Genomic DNA, 21722 nt, shown 5'->3' on the forward strand with positions numbered 1-21722 from the left:
ATAAAACATTTATTCTCTGCTCTTGGGGAATTGATAACCTGGTGTGGAAGGTGGACCTGGCTTCATTAGGTCCCATCTGCCACTGTGTCACGTGTTAACAATTACAAGGTCCTTTCCTGCACTCTCTGGGTATAAATTCCTATCTTAAGGTCGGGAGTGGTGGCTCACGCCTATAATCCCAGCAATTTGGGAGGCCAAGGTGGGCGAATCATTTGAGGTCAGGAGTTTGAGACCAGCCTGGCCAACATGATGAAACCCGTCTCTGCTAATGCAAAAATTAGCCGACCGTGGTGGTGAGCACCTGTAATCCCAGTGACTCGGGACGCTGAGGCAAGAGAATCGCCTGAACCCTGGAGACGGAGGTTGCCATGAGCTAAAGTTCGGGCCACTGCACTCCAGCCTGGGCAACAGAGCAAGACCCTATCTCAAAAAGATTAAATTCCTATTTTCACCGATTTCAGTTTGCTCAAGGTGTCTATTCTCAAATGTTTGCTTGAGAGCTCAATATTAAACTGCTTACAAATATTAAAAGATACATGAATGCTCAGGGGAAAATACTTTGCTAATTTATACCTCCTGGGCTCTCATTTTTATTAGATAAAGTTCATTAGCTGTTGATTCAACACACTTTGGTTGAGCTCTGAATATACACTGAGCACAGAGATGACCAAGTCTGAGGTTACTGTCAGTGTACTGTATAAGTTCCACAACACAATGCTGGGACTTGTCACGGTACAGAAATAAGGGGCAGGTGCCAAAAAAAAAAAAAAAGATTAATAGCCTGGAGCTGAGTGCCACGACCCATGCCTGTACCCCAGCACTATGGGAGGCTGAGGCGGTAGGATCTGAGACGAGTCTGGGCAACAAAGCAAGACTCTAATAAAAAAGAAAAGAGAAATTGCCCGGGATGATCAAGAAATGTGAAAAAAATGGTCTGTGAAGAGTGTAAAGAATGTAAGTAGGAAACAGTGAATTAATAATCAGATTATCATACAACCTAAATTAAGAGCATGTGGATTGAGATTGCACTGTAGCTAGACTCTGGGACAAATTATTCTTTAGAATGAGAAATCATTGCATAAAGATAATAATTAACAGTGTTTTCTTCTTTTGACTATAATTAAACTTTTAATTGTTAGTTATTCTGGTAAATGAAAACAAAAAATGATCAAAAAGAATTTTTATTTGTCATTGACAGTTCAATATAAATTAAGTAAAACATTAATTCATTTGTTCTGTACTATTATCAGAATTTTTCCATAAAATGACCATTTCTAAACATATAGCTTAATGGTCAAAACAAGGTCAATAAAAGATTAATTTACAATTATCAGAAGTGAAGACTCTGGTCCTATAACTCTTTCTCCCACCAAAGTTAAAATACAATTGTCATGCCAGGAAATCACAAACTCTTTTAGAATAGCACACTCCAAACAAGTGATGGGAACTCTACTAATTCCTCAGACTTCCTTTGGCAGCGTTACTTTTGATAAAGATTCTCCAAATACAGAATTTTGGCACATAGACCTTTTAATGTCAAGACAATATAAGGAAATGCCCCAAAAGATTATTAAATTGACCATAATTACCAATATCGGTCCCTAAGATAATTTTTCTGGATAAAGAATTGGTGGGGTTTTCTTGTTTGTTTTTAGAATATTCTTTTTTGCCACAATGGTTTTTATTCAGATAGTACCTCATCAGTCTTGGGGGCTGGCCCTCAATTCCTCCATAGCTATGTTAGTATATCTTTTGCTATTTTCTTAGTCTTTAGTCCCTTCTCCCAGCGTTCTCCTTCTTTTGTTGACTTCCCTGCTACCCATGTGCTCTTGGTACCCATGTTGGGTGGTTCCCAACATACACAGAATCAGTTTCCCTTTGCGGAGTTTTATTTGCATAAATGGCACTGGTTTGCATGGTCTCTGATTATTGTGCATTTTGAACTTTGTGAAAATACTCCCTTGGCATAAATACACAGGAAGACACACAAAAATATACACAGTGACAATGACCAAACAGCCTTTCTTCTCATTTCCTAAGAGAAACTAAGGCACAAAAAAGGAGGCTTCCATGGGCCTGGGGTCACTAACTGGAGTCCAGTGGCCTATCTTTTCATAGTGTTCCTCTTGTTACCTACTTCCTGGTCTGAGAAACAGGAAAATGACAGTTTGAACTTGATTATAATTTCTGCCTCCCCTACATTTCTGCCATTCCCCAAACCTCACAAACTTCTTAGAAAAGGGAGTTCTGTGGTTTAGACATAAGACAGCATCTTAAGAGTGGTGGCTTTAGGTTGTCAGCAATAAGGCCATGCCATAATCCAGCTTCAGTTAAGAATCTCCTGAGAGAATCCAGAAGTTGGTGCATGACAGTTAAAGAGGTCAGCGTCAAGCCCTGCTTTTTTTTTTTTTCTTAAGACAAAGTCTCGCTCTGCCGCCCAGGCTGGAGTGCAGTGACAGGGTCTCAGCTCACTGTAACCTCCACCCCTGGGTTTGAGTGATTCTCCTGCCTCAGCCTCCTAAGTAGGTGGGATTACAGGTGTGCACCACGATGCCTGTCTAATTTTGTATTTTAATAGAGGCAAGATTTCACCATGTTGGCCAGGCTGGTCTCAGACTACTGACCTCCAGTGATCCACCACGCCTGGCCAAGTCCTGCTCTTGAGCCAAGTCATTGTGATTCATGGAGTTTAGCTGAGGCTGCAGTGTGGCCCTCATGAAATGAAGACTAGTTGGTTGGGAGGAACTGAATTGTGAACAAAAAAGCTAGTCCAAATTGGCATAAATCATCCCTGCTACAGCTTAGATTCTCCTAGGTAGCAGTAGCTTTCAGAAGGAAAATATGAGCTGTGCAGGTCATATGAGGGTCTTCTTATTCTATTATGACATCTCTAGTAACTCTGGCAGCAACAGAAGCAAAGTAAATCTGGATATGATAGACATTTAGATGAATCTGGCAGTACACTGGGTTTTAACTGGACACCAAGCAGTAAAGGCTGGAAGGTTTTGCTCTCTTTGTGCTAAAGGTTGGAAACCTTGAGGAGAATCATAGGCAAGAAGTATTGTGTAATCTGCTGAAGTCTTCTCTTGGGTCCAACTGCCACTGCCACTGCTAGTCCATTGGGAGACCCAGCAGGTCACAACTGACGTCCCACAGCCGCCTTGCTACTGTCTCATTACGAGCTTGGGCAGAGACCCATGCCACATGACAGTCACTGGAAGGTAAAGAGAGAGGTATGAAGCACAGTGTTAATGAAGTCTGCCATCTGCCTGACATAAGGAATATGGCATAAAAACAACCAGGGATCACACGTCCTCCAAGCACTTCACAGGGCCAGTGTTTGTCCTATCTCTTCATTCTCCAGTCTTTACCCAGAGAAAATATAATTGCCATTTTAGATCTTCTCATTAGATTAATTCTGATCAGAATGCTTTGTTTGATATGTAATGTATACATTTGGTCTTTATATTCCCCTATTTATATAATTAAACTCTAGTATCAGTGCCTGCCTGACATCCATGTATATCCAACTTCTTCAAGTAAGTCCATAGGGCCATTCTACAGGGCCTTGGATAATGTCATATAGCTGAGATCCTGCTATTCACACTGGTCAGAGATGCTCGGAGTGGTTAAAAAAAATGCTTATTTCTGGACTACCTGAAGTTATAACTATTTGTAAACTCATATGAGAAGTAAAGCCAGCTTCAAAAACAACAAAAGGAAAAGGTGACAGCAGAAAAGAAATGGCAAAACCAAGGTACCAGGTGTCTTGATTCGTTTTGTGCTGCTGTAACAGAATACGACAGACTGCATAATGACAATGAGCAGACAGAAACTGGCTTATGATTATGGAAGCTGAGAAGTCCAAGATCAAGGGGCTGACATCTGATGAAGGCCTTCTTGCTGTGTCATAACAAGATGGAAGGCATCACATGGGCAAGAGAGGGAAGGGGACCCAAGTCATCCTTTAATAAGGAATCCACTCCCAGGATAATGAACCCATTCCAGAGACAATGGCATTAATCCATTCATGAGGGCTGCCCTTGTGACCTATATTAACTGCCTAAAAATCCCACCTCTCTACCCTGCTGTATTGAGGCTTAAGTTTCTAACATATGAACCTTGAGGGACATATTCAAATTAAAGCAAAGTGTTTCATATACCCTCTCTTCATTGTAAATCCAAGTTTGTTTGTTTGTTTTTGGAGACGGAATCTTACTCTCACCCAGGCTGGAGTGCAATGGCCCAATCTCAGCTCACTGCATCCTCCGCCTCCCAGGTTCAGGCAATTCTCCTATCTCAGCCTCTGGAGTAGCTGGGATTATAGGCGCCCACCACCATGCCAGGCTAATTTTTCTATTTTTAGTAGAGACAGCATTTTGCCATGTTGGCCAGGCTGGTCTCAAACTCCTGATCTCAAGTAATCCGCCTGCCTCAGCTTCCCAAAGTGCTGGGATTACAGGCATGAGCCACTGCACCCAGCCTGTAATTCAAAATTTTATAATTCTGATGCAGAAAAATTTTTTAAGGACAATTCTTACTCATTTTTGTATTCTCTGGATCTGGTACACATGTGGTAAGCATTCAATCAAAGTTGAAAAAAAAATGATTGAGGCCAGGTGAGGTACACACCTGGTAAGCTTTCAATCAAAGTTGGAAAAAAAAAATGATTGAGACTGGTTGAAACCCCATCTCTACTAAAAATACAAAAATTAGCCAGGCATGGTGGCATGAGCCTGTAATCCCACCTAGTCAGGAGGCTGAGGGAGGAAAATCCCTTAAACCCAGGAGGTGAAGATTGCAGTGAGCCGAGATCATGCTACTGTACTCTAACCTGGGCGACAGAGCGAGACTCGCTCTAAAACAAAAACAAAAACAAAAAAAGATTGAGTGAATGGATTGCAATCTTTAAAGTCATGTGAGAAAGCAATTTTTAAAAGTATACTGTTTCAAGAAAATTGCTTCCTCAGTATTCTAAGCAAATTCTGAAGGTGAAAGAGTTGAGAAGTATATTATGCACACTTTCAACACCATGTCCAGTAAGACAGTGGGATTCAAAGTGTGCACCACAAACCAGCAGCAGGAGCATCAACTGGGAGCTTGTTAGAAATTCTCCGGCCCTACTCCAGACATACTGAATCAGAATCTCTAGGGTTGTGGTCCCGAAGTCTGTTCTCAACTAGCTCTCCAGATGATTCTTGAACACACTAAAGTTTGAGAAATACCATTTCAAAATGTCTTCACATTTACAAAACAAGTCTTATCAGTACTTCTGTTTAAAAAGACTCACCAGTATGACCAGTACAGCTTGCCATTTCTTAATGAAAAGACCATCAGTGAGAACCACAAGGCTCTGTATCACTCTCTGGAAATGACTCAACCTTAGTAAGCCTCTGCATCCTCCACTGCACTGTGCCTTATACTCTTCATAAGGTTACAGTGAAGAGCAGAGGACACAACTGACATGAAGTTTCCTTGCAGACTATAAAAAGTTTTCAAATACTACAAGAGCTTTTTGGTTGTTGCTTTTTTTTTTTTTTGAGACAAAGTCTCACTCTGTCGCCCAGGCTAGAGTGCAGGGGCACGATCTTGGCTCACTGCAATCTCCACCTCACAGGTTCAGGCAATTCTCCTGCCTCAGCCTCCTGAGTAGCTAGGATTAAAGGCATGTACCACCATGCCCAGCTAATTTTTGTATTATTAGTAGAGACAGGGTTTCACCATGTTGGTCAAGCTGGTCTCAAACCCCTGACCTCATGATCTGTCCATCTCGGCCTCCCAAAGTACTGGGATTATAGGTGTGAGGTTGTTGTGTTTTTTTTTTAGATAGGGTCTCACTGTTGCCCAGGCTGGAGTGCAGTGGCACGATCGCAGCTCACTACAACCTCAACTTCACCAGGCTCAGGTGATCCTCCTACCTCAGCCTCCCAAGGACCACAGGCATACACCACCGCACCCGGCTAATTTTTACATTTTTTGTAGAGGGGTCTACAAAACATTTGTTGCAAAAACATTTGTTGCAAAAAAAAAAAAGCAACAACCAAAAATGGGGTCTCATTATGTTGCCTAGGTTGATCTTGAACTCCTGGCCTCAAGCAACCTGCCCACCTCAGCCTCCCGAAGTGCTGATATTACAAATACAAGCCACCACACTCAACCAAGTAAGAGCTATTTAAGTGTGTTTCTGGCATCAGCATGGTCACAGTATTGATGTTTCCAGTGGGCTTTTGCTAACAATTAATAGAGGTAAAAGATAAACTAATTTCAAAACTGACCACAATGTTATAGTAATCAAGATAGTATGATACTGACATAAGAATAGACATTCAAATGGATGGAACAGAATTAAAAGTGCAAACATAAACGCTTATATTTATGGTCAATTGATTTTTGACAAGCTTACTGTTATACATTGAATTGTGTTCCCCCAAAATTAATATGTTGAAGCCCTAACTCCCAATATGACTGTATTTAGAGACAGGGCCTGGCCAGGCGTGGTGGCTCAAGCCTGTAATCCCAGCACTTTGGGAGGCCGAGGCAGGTGGATCATGAGGTCAAGAGATCGAGACCATCCTGGTCAACATGGTGAAACCCTGTCTCTACTAAAAATACAAAAAATTAGCTGGGCATGGTGGCGCGTGCCTGTAATCCCAGCTACTCAGGAGGCTGAAGCGGGAGAATTGCTTGAACCCAGGAGGCAGAGGTTGCGGTGAGCCGAGATTGCGCCATTGCACTCCAGCCTGGGTAACAAGAGCGAAACTCTGTCTCAAAAAAAAAAGAGACAGGGCCTTTAAGGAGGTAATTACAGTTAAATGAAGTCATCAGGGTAGGGCCCTAATCCAACAGGACTGATGTCCTTATAAAAAGAGGAAGAGTTACCAGGAGTGTGTGTACATAAAGGAAAGGCCACGTAAGGGCTCAGAGAGAAGTCATCCATTTTAAGTCAGAAAGGCAGCCCTCACCAGAGACCAACCAGGCCAGCACCTTGATCTTGGACTTTCAGTCTCCAAAAGTGTGAGAAAATAAGTTTATGTTGTGTAAGCCACCTAGTCTGTGGGATTCTGTTATGGCAGCCTGAGCAGACTAATACAGCTACCAAGACTATTCAATGGGGAAAAAAACTGTCTTTTCAATGAATGGTGCTAAGGAAACTGATCCCTACCTCATATCATATACAAAAATTAGTTCAAGACTGGGCACGGTGGCTCACACCTATAATCCCGGCACTTTGGGAGGCCGAGGTGGGTGGATCACCTGAGGTCAGGAGTTGGAGATCGGCCTGGCCAACATCGAAAAACCCCATCTCTACTAAAAAATACAAAATTAGCTGGGCCTGGTGGTGTATGCCTGTAGTTCAGCTACTCAAGAGGCTAAGACAGAAGAATTTCTTAAACCCAAGAGGCAGAGGTTGCAGTGAGCTGAGATCACGCCACTGTACTCTTGCCTAGGCAACAGAGCAAGACTTTGTCTCAAAAAAAAAAAAAAGTTCTAAATAGATTACAGACCTAAATAATGCTAGAACTATAAAACTATTAGAGGAAAACATAGTAGTTGCTCTGGTTTGAATGTATCCTTTAAAAAAATCACATGTTGGAAACTTAATCCCTCTGCCCTTGTGAACAGATTAATTGATTAATAAAGGCTCTGCCCTCATACACAGATTAATGTCACTGTCGTGAAAGTGGGTTTGTTCTTGCTTGCCCTCTCACCATGTGATGCCCTCTGCCATGTTATGACACAGCAACAAGGCCCCAACCAGATGCCAAGCACCATGTTCTTAGACTTCTCAGCCTCCAGGACCATGAGCTAAGTAAATTTCTTTATAAATTACCCACTCTGTGGTATTCTGTTACAGTAACAGAAAACTGTCTTTACTAAAGACAGTAGTACATCTTTGTGACCTTGGGTAAGGCAATGATTTCTTAGATACAAGTGTACAAGTGACAAAAAAACAGATAAACTGGACTTCATCAAAATTTAAGACTTTCATATTTCAAAAGACACCATTAAGAAAGTTAAAAGACAACCCACAGAATGAGAGAATATTTGCAAATTATGTATCTGACAAGGAACTTGTATGTAAACTATTAACAACTCTTGTAATTCAACAATAAAAAGACAATTATCCAACTTAAAAATGGGCAAAGGACTTGAATAGACATTTCCCCAACAAAGATACAAGTGAACAAAAAAGCACATGAAAAAATGTTCAACATCATTAGTAGGAAAATGAAAATAAAAACAAGATATTCCTTCATACTCATTAGGATAACTGAACTCAAAAGGAGAGACAATAACAAGTGCTGTTAAGGATGTGAAGTAATTAGAACACTCATACACTGCTGGTGGGAACGTAAAATGTTGCAGTCAAGTTGGAAAAATTTGGCAGTTCCTCAGCGGTTAAACTGTTACCATATAACCCAGAAATTCTACTTCTATGTACCCAAGAGAAATATCCACACAAAAATTTCTACACAAATGGTCACAGCAGTATTATTCAAATACTAAAAAGTGCAAACCCAAATGCCCATCACCTGATAAATGAATAAATAAGATGTGGCAAATCTATACAATGAAATGTTGTGCAACAATCAAAGAAATTAAGTACTGACACATGCGTTGACATTGATGAACCTTGATAACATTAAGTTAAGTAAAAGAAGTCAGTCACAAAAGGCCACATATCATATGATTCCATTTATATGAAATGTCTAATATAGGCAAATTCTTAGAGACATAAAGCAGATTAGTGGTTGGAGGCAGAAAGAAGAGCCAGTGCAAAAATCTTCAGGCTTCAATCAAAACAGACTTGTATATTCATTTCTTGATGGTGGTCTACATGGCTGCTATTGGATCTTCAAAATGAATTAAGAATCCACAGCACAAAAAAGGCTCTTCAAAAGTCAATTCAATAGTAAATTATGGATTTATAGCTGACTTTCTTTAAATCATTCAATTAAAACCAAGATAAAGGGTTTTTGTGTTTTTTTCTTATAATCTCCAGGGAAGAAGAAACCAGTCACTCTTGGAAAATCAATTCAGTGTGCTACATAAATCTATCTTCTTATACTTCAGAACCACATTTCCAACTATCTGCTATACATTTCTACTTGCATGCCTTATAGATAACACTCGACATGTACAGAGGTTGGTTTATTACAGAGTGGAGAATTGTTACTCTTTGGCTGAACATTCTACTTTTTGGCCATAGCAACCTGATTTCCTTCTGCAGAATTACCCTTTCCCCTTCAATATAGTTTGAAGAGAGTGTTAATAAAGTGGCTGTCTTCCTCTAATCAAAAGAGTGAAAATGAAGGGATGGGAGAAAGAAGAAGATCCAAAGCCTCCTCCCCAGAGAGTGGATGGTAAGCAACAAAACCTAAAGACTGAAAATAGCTGGCGTTCACTCACCCTGGTAGCAGTGCCCCAGCTAGCTGACTGCCACTCTGTTCTTAGTATGTCTCTTCAGACTTCCCTTTCAACCTAGGAGTCCCTCCTCTCCCTACTAATATTTTAATAAACTTCCTTCTTGCTTAAGCTAACCAAAGTCCATTTCCACTGCTTTGGAATCCAAGAACCCTAAGTTCCATACTACTTTTCCGTGTCTGCTGTCTTAATGTCATCAACCTCAGTCAGGCTTGAAATTCAGGTTAGCAAATCCTTCCCCCATCCCCTCATTTAATTAATCATCCAGTGATAAAAATTCTGCTGCTTCAGGGCCTCTTTCACACTACCATTCCTTTCATTCAAACTTTCAGGAACTCTTACTCTCACTAGAAACAAAGTTTCTAAAGCACAGACCAGATTATGTCTCTCTACTGAAACAACTTCTGGGGCTCCTCTACAAGGCTGGCACTATAGGCCTTTCATAATCTGTCTCCCTTTCTTTCCAATCTTAATGCTATTTTCAGCTTCTTTCCTAAAATTTCAACAGTAACCTGAAGTAGAGGTAAAAACACGTTAAAATTTTTATCTTACGTGATGCCTGGAATTTGCTTCAAAATAATATGGGAGAAGAAAAATACAGAAAATGGGGACAGGGCAGAAGTGGCCATGAGTTAATGGTAGCTGAGGCTCCGTTATATGCAGGTTCAGTGCACGATTTTACCTACCCCTGTGTTATGTTCAAAGTTCTCTACATTTACATCATTTTAAAAGTCTTCACTTATTCAAGAAAGGGAGTCCATAGGTAGTATTTCAATCCTGAAGACAATAAAGAAATACACATTCAAATTCTTTTTTTTTTTTTTTTTTTTTTTTGAGGCGGGGTTTCACTCTTGTTGCCCAGTCTGGAGTGCAATGGCACGATCTCAGCTCACTGCAACCTCCACCTCCCAGGTTCAAGTGATTCCCCTACCTCAGCCTCCCAAGTTGCTGGGATTACAGGTATGTGCCACCACACCCGGCTAATTTTGTATTTTTAGTAGAGACAGGGTTTTTCCACGTTGGTCAGGCTAGTGTTGAAATCCTGACCTCAGGTGATCCGCCCACCTCAGCCTCCCAAAGTGCTGGGATTACAGGTGTAAGCCACCACAACCCGCCTCAAATTCTTTTAAATGTAAAACAATAGAACTAGGAATCCAAAAAGGAAAACTGGACTGATATAACAAAGATAGGAAGAAAACAAACAGAATACATAATTATCAATATAAAAGCATAAGTAAAATAAAATGGTAGCAGTTATCACAAAAAAGAGTCAAATTCTCCTATTAAAAGGTAAAAATTCTAGAGTTAAAAGATGAAAGCTATATTAGACAATGTACTTTTAAAAAAGGGTATACAAGACAAATCCAAATTATCTCCTTTGAGCAATAAAATCTCATCTTCAAAAAGAGATAAGATTCATACCTGAAATGATTTCCACTTAGAATCTCAAGACCTTCTGTTAAGGCACAGTGCAGGCTGGTCTGGGCTCCCTGCTGAGGAGTCTTGATGAAAAAGGAGAAAAGCCACCACATCCATCTCATGAAGGATGAGTGCCGAATCAGTTCAGATTGGACTGTGCCAGGGTGTACAGAATACGTCGTAACGCCAGAGCCTGGTTGGGGGTGGCATGAAGAGAGGGGAAGACAAGACTTGATTTTGCAGAATGGCCCAAAACAGCAAAGGATGTAAATAAACATGTAACCTTCACACATAGACTCTTTGCCCATGGTGACATCAGAAGTACTGCTTACAGTAATTTATACTTACATCTCACAGATCTAAGAAGGCTCTAGAGTATACAGTGCTAAGGACCTCTGTGTATTTGCCACTGGAAACTTTCCTGTCAGGAATCAGCAGAGCCAAGACTCATCCACTCAGCAGCACTTAACATTGTTGACCACCCCCTTCTTTTTTTCTTTTTTAGAGATGGGGTCTCCCTAAGTTGACCAGGCTGGTCTTGAACTCCTGGCCTCAAGCAATCCTCCCACCTTGCAGGCATGAACCACTACACCCAATGCATCTCCCTCCCTCCCTCACTTCCCTTCCTTCTTTGCCTCCTTCCCTCTCTCTCTCTCTTCTTTCTCCAGAGTTAGATCTGTAGTGAACACATCTTTTTTTTTTTTTTTGAGCCAGAATCTCACTCTGTTGCCCAGGCTGGAGTGCAGTGGTATGATCTTGGCTCACTGCAACCTCTACCTCCCAGGTTCAAGCAATTTTCTCCTGCCTCAGCCTCTGAAGTAGCTGGGACTATAGGCGTACGCCACTATGCCCGGTGAATTTTTGTATTTTTAGTAGAGACGGAGCTTCATCATGTAGGCCAGGCTGGTCTCGAATTCCTGACCTCAAATCATCTGCCCGCCTTGGCCTCCCAAAGTGCTGGGATTACAGGCACCCACTGCTTCTTAAAGTCTTCTTTTTCACTGGCTTCCATGAGCCTACACCACTTCTGGTTTTCCTAACCTTTCTGGTTGCTCTGTCTCAGTTTTCTGGACCAGTTCATCATCTTCTATGCAAACAAATGTTGGAGTTCTCATGGCTCACCAGACTCCCTCTCCATAATTCTACAGTGCTTACATTTTGTCCACAGCCCAAATTGCTCCTCTGAACAGCAGACACACTGGGTGTCAACATAATGTGGTGGTTATGGGCATGGACTTTGTAGACAGACTGCCCAGTTTCAAATCCTGGCTGCACTCATTAGCTGTGTAACCTTGGGCAAGTTCCCTTTTGTGACTCATTTCTTTATACCTAAAATGGGAATAATCATGATACCTACACCTCACAGGGTTGTTCTGAGGATTAAATGAGTTCATATATGTTAAAGATCTTAGAAGAATGCCTGGTGTGGTGGCTTACCCTGTAATCCTAGCACTTTGGGAGGCCAAGACAGGGCAATTGCTTGAGCTTAGGAGTTCTAGACCAGTATGGGCAACATGGTGAAACCCCATCTCTACTAAAATACAAAAAATTAGCCGGGCATGGCAGCATGTGCCTGTAATCTCAGCTATTTGGGAGGCTGAGGCAGGAGAATCATTTCAACCCAGGAGGCAGAGGTTAGAGTGAGCCAACTTCCCTCCAGCCTAGGCGACAGAGACTCAATCTCAAAAAAAAAAAAAAAGAGTACCTGAGGCATGGTAACCACTAAATGACACTCTTCCACATGCAATTTCAGGCCCCCAATCCTTTATTAAAAACGCAGGGGCCAGACATACTTCAATTTTCTCCTGATTGTAGAAAGGTAATATGAAATGTATACATATACTGCCTATTATCTAATCTCCCTAGTACAGGAGATGTTTTGCTGCCAAATGAGTTTTGGTGTAAAGCTTATGAAGAAACAGAATTTTTCAGGTTTTTGTGGACTGACAACTACAGACAGCACTGTGAGTATGTATTATTCCCAACTGCCTACTCAACCCATAGTAATGCAGACTCAGAGATCCCAAATTGATTTCTATTTTTGGGAACTAAACCTGGTTCTTGCAGTGTTCCCGACATGCCCAGTCAGGCAAAAGGATTCTTGATGAATGCCCACTTAGAGCATGCATCTCCAGTCAACAAGCTCTGTGGTTTTTCTACCTTAAATACCTCTCAGGAGAGTCTGCTACCCTCCATCTCTACCACCTAGTCCAAACTACCCTGATTTCTTGCCTCTGCTGATGAAATCAACTGCTGCAACCTCTCTTACCCCCATGTTGAAAGGCTTTAATTTTAAAGGCTTCCCATTGCTGTTTGAATAAAACCTAAAATCCTTACTGTGGCCTCTAAGGATCTGGCCTCTACCTACCTCACCAGTCTCAGCTCAGATCTTTATTACTTTTGATTTCTACAACCTACCCATGGTAACCTTCACTGTTTCTCAAACTGAGCCCAGACCTCTGTACATTCTCTTCCTATTGCCTGGAATGTTTCTCAGCCTCCACATTCTTTTTTTTTTTTTTGAAAGAGTTTCGCTCTTGTCACCCAGGCTGGAGTGCAATGGTGCAATCTCATCTCACTGCAAACTTTGCCTTCCAGGTTCAAGCAATTCTCCTGCTTCAGCCTCTCCAGTAGCTAGGATTACAGGTGCCCGCCACCACACCTGGCTATTTTTTGTCTTTTTAGTAGAGATGGGGTTTCACCAAGTTGGCCATGCTGGTCTCGAACTCTTGACCACAGGTGATTCACCTGCCTCGGCCTCCCAAAGTGCTGGGACTATAGGCGTGAGCCACTGCACCTGGCCTCAGCCTCCACATTCTATTAATGCCTCTAATCCATTTAATTTATAATCATCCTTGGGGGCTCAGCATGCAACTCACTTCTTCAGAAAAGTCTTCCCTGAACCCTCAGACTGAATAAGGTCCTCCCTTAATAAGGTCCCCCCACTAAAATCCATTGTAAGTCCTGGTACTTCTTTATAACATTTATCACAATTATAATTAAACAGCCACAATAAAAAGGAAACAATCCAGATGTTGTTAAGGAAATGGATAAATACACTAAGGCACATATATACTATGACATACAACACAGCCAATACAATGAATGGGGTAAATCCATATGTACTAAATGGAAAGATCGCCAAGATACTGTATTAGAGTTTCAGTTCCTTGTACGTGATACATACATATGCAAATACATAGGAAAATTATTGTAAAGGGGCACACAAGCTGTTGATAATGGTCACATGAAGGGAGAAGAGCAGGGGAAGAGGGGAATAAATAAATGAAGGGAGCTTTTCACCTTTAATTCTATATACTTCAATATGCTTTCAACTTTTTTTTTGATAGAGATGAGGTCTCACTATTTTGTCCAGGCTGATCTTAAACTCCTAGCCTCAAGTAATCCTCCAGTTTTGGCCTCCTAAAGTGCCTGGGATTAAAGGTGTGAGCCACTGTGCCTGGCCTTATTTGAACTTTTTACAACGAGAATTATTCATGCATTACTAGACTGATTTTACACGTAACAATTTGTATAAAGACTTGCTAATTGTCTTTCTCCCCCATTAGATGTAAACCAAACCAAGGAAGAGACTGTACCTATCTTGTTCACCAACTCATCCCCAATCCCCTAAACCAGTGCATGGAACAGCATGGGCACTGAATACATGTCTGCTGAATGGTTAAATGAATGAATCTTCTGTCATACCAGGGTTCTTTTACTGCACCATAATGATTTTCCACTGAATCCTCACAACTATTAGTTACCTCATTCACGTATTAGTGCACTTTTATCCAGTTCTTACCACTGGCCCCATCTTTCCACCTCCAGGCCACCCTAGCTTCCTGTTCAACTCTTTGGATAGTTTTAACCATCCAGTAACCCTTATCTATCCTAAACTGATCAACGATGTCATACCCTGGACACAAACTGGACATATGGACTGAGCTAACCACCACCTTCCTTCACATCTCACAGCTGTACATTGGTAGGATGATCCTATTCCAACTATAGGGTATCTGTGCCTGATTCCTTGAACCTGCATTTTGCCTGCCTCAATACCTAGCATAGTTCACCCTTGATTTCCCTTCTCTTTATTAGAAATCCAGAGTATACAGTGCTAAGGACCTCTGTGTATTTGTGATAGGAAACTCCCCTTCCCAAGCATATATTTCCCTCTTATTTGAATCTTTGCAAGGGAGACCTCTGCCCCTCCATATTCCCAGTATCTATTTTATTCTACTGCCTTTATCTAGTCCCAGTTCAGGCCCTTCCCTTCTACTCAGTCTCACTATGAGTAAAAAACCTTGCTTATGAAGCCTGAATTAATTATGACAATAAACTGTGAAATAGTCCCATTTTACATATGAAGAAGGAAGTCTTAAAAGTTAAGTAACGGCCAGGAGTGGTGGCTCATGCCTATAATCCCAACACTTTGTGAGGCCTAAGTGGGTAGATCACCTGAGTTCAGGAGTTCAAGACCAGCCTGACCAACATGGTGGTGAAACCCTGTCCCTGCTAAAAATACAAAAATTAGCTGGGTGTGGTGGCACATGCCTGTAGTCCCAGATACTTGGGAGGCTGAGGCAGGAGAATTGCTTGAACCCTGGAGGCGGAGGTCAGCAGTGAGCCAAGATCACACCATTGCACTCCTGAGAGCGAGACTCTGTCTCAAAAAAAAAGTTAAGTAACTTGTTATAGATCACACAGCTAATAAGTGGAAAAGCCAGGCCTTCAGACTCAAAGTCAGAGTCTCACTGTCCCCAGCCAGCTACCTCCAACATTCAGTTGTGGACCACTTACTAAACCTATACTCAGTTATAGCCACGGAAACAGGTTTTCTCCAGGTGATGGGCTCTGGAAACAGTTTCCACTTCCTGGCTTTTACCTGCCTCTCTCTGACTCATGTCTCCACACTTCTTTCCTCCAGGCCCACCTTTTAGTCTCCGAGCCAGTTCCTGGGTGAAGAGGATGTTGGCTAGTTTGCTGTGACAGTAGGCCAGGCCTGCATTGTAGAATTTCTCGCCCTGCAGGTTATGGAAGTGGATCCTTCCCAGGAGATGTGCAAGGGAAGACACATTTACTATCCTTGATGGGGCTGATTCCTTTAGTTTCTCTAGCAGCAGATGGGTCAGGAGGAAGTGACCTGTTGAGAAGTACTAGAATTAATGAAGTTCAGAGCCATGTGGGAATGACAGGAGTCACAGTGAGTAGGTCTCAGGTATGGGAGGCAGAGAATCCAGAAATAAGGTCTTTCCCTCCAACTTTTCATTATCAACTAGAAAACAAGTTCAGTGAAGGTTCAAGGAAACAACGACAGCCAAAGACATGCGAAATCTTTATATGAGTGAGATAGGTCTAGACTATGTGAATATGAAGTCCCAGCTCATTCCTACTTTGATTGATCTCATTCTTACGAGCCAGTTGGCTAGGTGTAGTGGCTCAGAGCTGCAATCTCAGTACTTAAGGAGGCTGAGGCAGGAGGGTGCTTGAGGCCAGAAGTTTGAGACCTGCCTCAGCAACATAGCAAGACCCTGTCTCTACAAAAAAAGAGCAGATGGCCTATACCTGGTTCTGGCTTCAAGGATCACTACTAAGAAAGGAACACAGTCCTCTAAACCCATTAGGCTATTAAAAAAATGCGCCAAGGCAAACTGAATCTGAATCACAGATTAAAAAGTGGGAAGAAGACCGGGTGCGGTGGCTCACACCTATAATTCCAGGACTTTGGGAGGCCGAGGCGGGTGGATCACGAGGTCAAGAGATTGAGACCATCCTGGTCAACAAGGTGAAACCCCGTCTCTACTAAAAATACAAAAATTAGCTGGGCATGGTGGTGCGCGCCTGTAGTCCCAGCTACTCCGGAGGCTGAGGCAGGAGAATTGTTTGAACCCAGGAGGCAGAGGTTGCAGTGAGCCGACATCGTGCCATTGCACTCCAGTCTGGGTAACAACAGCGAAACTCCATCTCAAAAAAAAAAAAAAAAAGTGGGAAGAACGTGAAACAGGCCTCAGGTATTCCTCAGCTGTCAGGTAGGAATGCACACATAGTCTATTCTGGTCCTGAGGTTCAATCACACCACAAGAAGGCTCAATCTGACCCTTAAGTTTTCCGAAGAGAATTTTGGTTCTTTCTAGCTTTGTGATAAGGCCAGATTTCTTACCCAGGTGGTTGACTCCTATGTGCATCTCAAAGCCATCTGCCGTCTTCGAGTAGGGACACATCATCACTCCTGCATTGTTGATCAAAATGTGGAGGTGCTTTTCCTCTGCAGGGACAAGACAATGGAGTGTGGAATTGGCTAGCCAAAGCTAGTACACCTTAGAAATCTGCCTCACACTCAGGCTTTGAAAGTGAGGATGCAGGACTTCAATCTTCTCTCCATTTTCCCTTCATACTTATTTTCTGTTGTTTTTCATTTTAAGACTTTAGCTGAATCCCACCTCCTTTTACTATGGGGCAAAATTCCATTTTACACTACCAAATGACCTTCCTGATCTTTGTAGTTCAGGAGCTACCTACTCACTGCTTTTGGGAATTGTTCCATCCACCTCTCCCAATAAAGACTTCCCAAGCCAAATGGAAAGATTCCAAAGCAAGAGAAAAATGAATGTTCTCTCTGTGCCTCTACCCTGGGATTCAGATCCCCAAAGAAATAAATACTGGCTTCACCTCTTTATTGTATCTTCCAGCTCTCTCTCATGGTTCATTTCCTCATGTGGTTTGTAATTTATAACTATGAGTTCAACCAGTAAAAATTTATTCCTTGGAGGCCTAGATCCCTGGGCTATGAAGGGATATACCTATAGAGTGCTCTTGGATTTGCTTTTGATGAGACACTACAGGTTTTTTACGTTAATTTCCCAGAGTATTACACCAAAAAAAAAAAAAAAAAAAAAAAAAATCAAACCCATAAATATCCTCATATCATTTGGTGGTATGAATTCAGGCTCCACAGATGATGCCAGCTTCGGGTTCTAATTTTTTGCAGATGACTCTATCCATCTATATCCTAAAGAGATGGTAAGCTTCATCATGTCCCTGAGTTATTATTAGCCTCTATACTATGGACCAGGTAGCCTTCTGTGAATCTCAACGTTGCGTGGAACCTCAAATGCAGCTCCAGATCTCAAGGGCCTGTGGCTTCATCTCCTATCCCTGTATAGGTATTTAGACCCCAGACCCTAAAAAGCCCATACTGAGTTCTGAGACTCCCATGAGAGTTCTGGCTTCAGCTCTTACTCACTGCTATGATGTTTTGAATTTCTGTTTCGGCCTCTGGAGGATATCCCTTTGACATAAATCATGTCCCAGTGACTATGAGTTCAGCTACAAAATTTTTGGCTATATTTTATCCACCATTTCTATGAGGGAGAGGAGCCTTTCCTTTTAGTTAAATCTGCCATGTTGATCTCAAGACCCACAACATAGTCTCTCCAATTCTTCACTTACCTGCTAAGAAGCCCTTAGCAAATGCTCGAATAGACTTAGTATCAGACAGGTCCAGTTTCCGCACCAACACCTGCTGGTTTCCAGTCATGGTCTGTATCTCTTTGGCCACAAATTCCCCCTTTTGCACATCCCGGCAAGCTAAATATACTCGAGCTCCTGTCAGTCAGCATATGACATAGGAAAGAGAAATGATCAGCTCTGTTTTTTTGTTGGCATTATAAATCTGATGTTATTTCCAACATTTTTTAAAAACACACATTTTTACTCCTCTACAACAGAGGTATCTGATTAGCAAATAGGGAAGGAAAAATAAATTAACAATATTCATTAAGAGTCCATTATATGCAGAGCATAGTACTAGTTTCAGACCATCAAATCAATGGAATTCTTAAGTGTTCTTGAATTCCAAAACTGAGAAGAAACAATGAGAATGAGTCATCATCACTGTGAGGGGTAAAAGGGCAGTAATAGGAGGGAACTGAAAGGTGAACTTGCCTCTCTGAGCCAACTCTTTGGCTGTCTCCTTCCCGATACCTGTATTAGCTCCAGTGACCACAACTACCTTCCCAGGAAGCTGAACAGTTGATGTACACACTCCACTGGACAGCATTTTCCTGCAGAGAAGGAGAGCTCATCAATTCTTCATTCTCCTGTCTCACCAGTAGGTTCCAGCAACTCCCTGTGTCTTCAGGCTGAGGTTTGCTTCAGTTCTTTAGTAACCGTTGTCCTTTTAAAGGTTTAAGGAAAGTTGGAGGAAAGATGGTAAAAGTTTTCTGCTTTTGCTCAAAGACAAAAGTGATTCTATTACAAGGGCAAAGCTTACAGCTGCTCCCTGCAGCACAAAAACTGGAAGAATATCTGATTAGCCAGGCACCTGGCTTTGATTTGAGCTCTCCCTAAGGCACTTGTGGCTTAGGAAATCACAAGATTCAGCCCAGATAAAGAAAGAACAAGTTTCTGTAGGTCAATCTGTCCTCAACTGGCATTTTTATGGCCCTGAGAAATGGCTAATCCATACGAAAAGTTGAAATTATGAAAGCTTGTGACTCCGGGACAAAATAAACAAGAAAAAAAAAAATACCCCACGCATGCACACATACACTTAAAACAAAGAGATTATGTACATACAAAGAGGAGCTGGAATTCACGTCTTGTTCTAATTAGAGTTCTTGTTTCTAAGCACTGTACCCTACTGCCTTTTCCAAATGAATGAATGCACAGACATGGACTGGCAGTTCTCAGACTGTTCTAGTCTCTTCTTGGCAATGTTGGGACTCTGGTTAAAACAATCTGTTGACCAGGAGTTACACTTTTAAAGAGCATTTCAGCCTTTTTCATTGAACTTGAAATTGCAAGGTACATACACTTAGCCATTGAAGCTACTTGGTTAGTGCAAAAATGCCGACAGGGAGACAGATTAACTGAACTCATGGTACCCACCAACCATTACCTTCCTCCTCAGAGAACAAGCCTCCAGGCTGTTTCCCACATCCCTTTACTGTAGTTCCAGGAGTGACAACTTAGTAGGACATATACTTAGCTCTTTCTTTTCCTTAATCAGTAGGAATGAAAGATACAATCCACTATAAAAGTCCGGCTCTGGCCCAAATCCCATGGCCCTGCTGAGTTGGGAATACAGCTCCTGCAGTGTATGTATATATATATATATATATATTTTTTTTTTTTTCCAGAAAAATTCCACTGGGGTATGAGCACTATTTTCAGTAGTTCTGGTTCAACTTTTCATTGAGATTCTATTTGGATAAGTGGATCTCGTAGTGAAAAAAAGATAAAAATCAGTGTTTTCATCTGAGTGTGAGCACCACATGTGCCTAGAGGCGGGAGAACTGAGTGTTCAAAAGGGAGAAAAAATATAACTGGAAGAGGGGCACCAGAGAGGGAAGAGAAAATAAAAATAAAGGAAGGAAAGTAGGTGATCGAGGTGAGAAATGACTGATCTGGCTTGGCTTCAAGCTCCACTGGGACTAAGACCGCCCACCTAGGGAAGGGGTGTATCTATTCAATCACTGGTCCGTCACTACTGGTGACTTACTTAGAACCAATCAGCAGGCTGCCGGTGGTACAGCCCGCTGCTGATTGCCTGGGGCACTTGGCCAGCCTTGGGCTGATCTATCACCTGGTCAATACCTTCCCACCATTCTCCCAGCCCTCACCGCCTCGTACCCTACCTAGCTCGAAACTCAGATCCCCCGTGCTCCTGCTAGCAAGGCAGGATAGAACTCATAACCAAACACTCTTCCTTTACAACATCCGCCCAGAGAACGAACGATTCTAACAGCAACGAGAGAGCAAATATGGGGCCGCAGATGTTACGATTGCCATCAGTTTCAGAGGGCGAAATGTGGAATCGCTCCTTTATACCTCGGATGCTGGTTCAAGGCATGGGAATTACGGAGGACAAAGCGTGGGGCCATATCCCATTCACAGGTCCGAAACTCAAGCGTTTGAGGTAGCCTTATCCTCGGGATTCCCTGGAGCCAAAATCAGGAGGTGCTGAGACAAAAGAAAAACGGGCCAGGGAAAAGTAGGGTGCCCGGAGTGCAGCCCCTTCTCACTGCCTGGGGTCTCGGTTCTCCTCCTGGCATCCAGGACATCTGGACCTCGCCTCCAACCCACCAAAGTCTGGGCCCCGCCATCTTGGAGCCCCCCTCCCAGGAGCTTTCCAAGAAAGCTTTGGTGGGGATTGTATGTTTCCTTCCCGCCCTCCAACAAGAATTCGCAAGAGAAGGCAATACATTTGCACAGACCTGATTTGGGGCGCAGCCACATACAGAAGGAAGGGGAAAAGGAGAAGCAGCAGCAGGAGCAGGAGCTCAACCATCTCTGCCGCCTACAGCGGAACCGGAGCAGGATGCCCCAGCGGTGCTCATGAACTACGGCTTCTTTTTCTAGACACGCCCCAATTCAAATTGCGACAGCCCGGGGAGCAGAACCCTCTGGGAAATGTAGTCCAGAGTTTGGCAGCCTCTGGCTGGCTACGTGGGAGCGCCGCAGCCGACGCTGGCAAAAGTTGAATTACGCACCAGAGACACCACTAATCTCCAACCACCTAGGGCCTAGGGCCTAGGGCCTGTGGGATCATTCACCCAGCTCTCCCTTACGGCCACCCGAGGTGTTTGTGAAATCTCTACAGTCCTCTAACTCCCCAGACCCAAGTCCAATCCTTGGTTCAGTTTTCCCTAATCCTGGTTAGGCAGTTACCGCAGTTTCTCCTGGAGATCAGATGTGGAGGTCTGGGATATGAAAGGCGGATTAGACAAGAAAGGAGCGATCGGAGTGGAACAGTTGGGAAGGTGGGGGAGTGTAAGCCCTTCCTCCTCAAGGATTCCTTTTTCCAGTAGAGACGAAGTAATAAGTCTTTGAAGACATTCCCAGGAGAACCACTTTATTGTGTCTATCTTAAA

At 42.6% G+C, this 21722-nt stretch overlaps 1 protein-coding gene across 4 annotated transcripts; it reads right to left on the reverse strand.

The window, feature by feature from the left end:
- Positions 1 to 1167: 1167 nt before the first annotated feature.
- Positions 1168 to 21171, reverse strand: RDH11 (retinol dehydrogenase 11). 4 transcript variants are annotated; one of them, XR_013521288.1, is made up of 8 exons: positions 21066 to 21171; positions 18793 to 18911; positions 18298 to 18453; positions 17009 to 17113; positions 15782 to 15991; positions 10849 to 11038; positions 10113 to 10203; positions 1168 to 3214 (listed from the first exon to the last, which is right to left on the reverse strand). XR_013521288.1 is itself a non-coding variant. In XM_009006215.5 (7 exons), exons 1-7 carry the CDS (start codon positions 21137 to 21139, stop codon positions 3112 to 3114), a joined length of 957 nt encoding a protein of 318 aa, XP_009004463.1. In that variant the 5' UTR covers positions 21140 to 21171; the 3' UTR covers positions 1168 to 3111. The 4 variants fall into 4 exon arrangements, 2 of the variants coding, with proteins under 2 accessions (XP_009004463.1, XP_009004464.1); XR_013521289.1 differs by having other exon boundaries at positions 18793 to 19024; XM_009006215.5 differs by lacking the exon at positions 10113 to 10203.
- Positions 21172 to 21722: the final 551 nt, after the last annotated feature.

Source organism: Callithrix jacchus, chromosome 8 (assembly GCF_049354715.1).
Source record: "Callithrix jacchus isolate 240 chromosome 8, calJac240_pri, whole genome shotgun sequence".
Classification (NCBI taxonomy): domain Eukaryota; kingdom Metazoa; phylum Chordata; class Mammalia; order Primates; family Cebidae; genus Callithrix; species Callithrix jacchus.

Coding starts and splice junctions, on each gene's coding strand:
- RDH11 (XM_009006215.5), bottom strand. CDS start 21,139: ATGGTTGAGCTCCTGCTCCTGCTGCTGCTTCTCCTTTTCCCCTTCCTT. Junction 15,992..17,008: donor CATAGGAGTCAACCACCTGG/GTAAGAAATCTG, acceptor ACTTCTCAACAG/GTCACTTCCTCCTGACCCAT. Junction 3,215..10,848: donor CTAAGTGGAAATCATTTCAG/GTATGAATCTTA, acceptor TTTACCTTCCAG/TGACTGTCATGTGGCATGGG.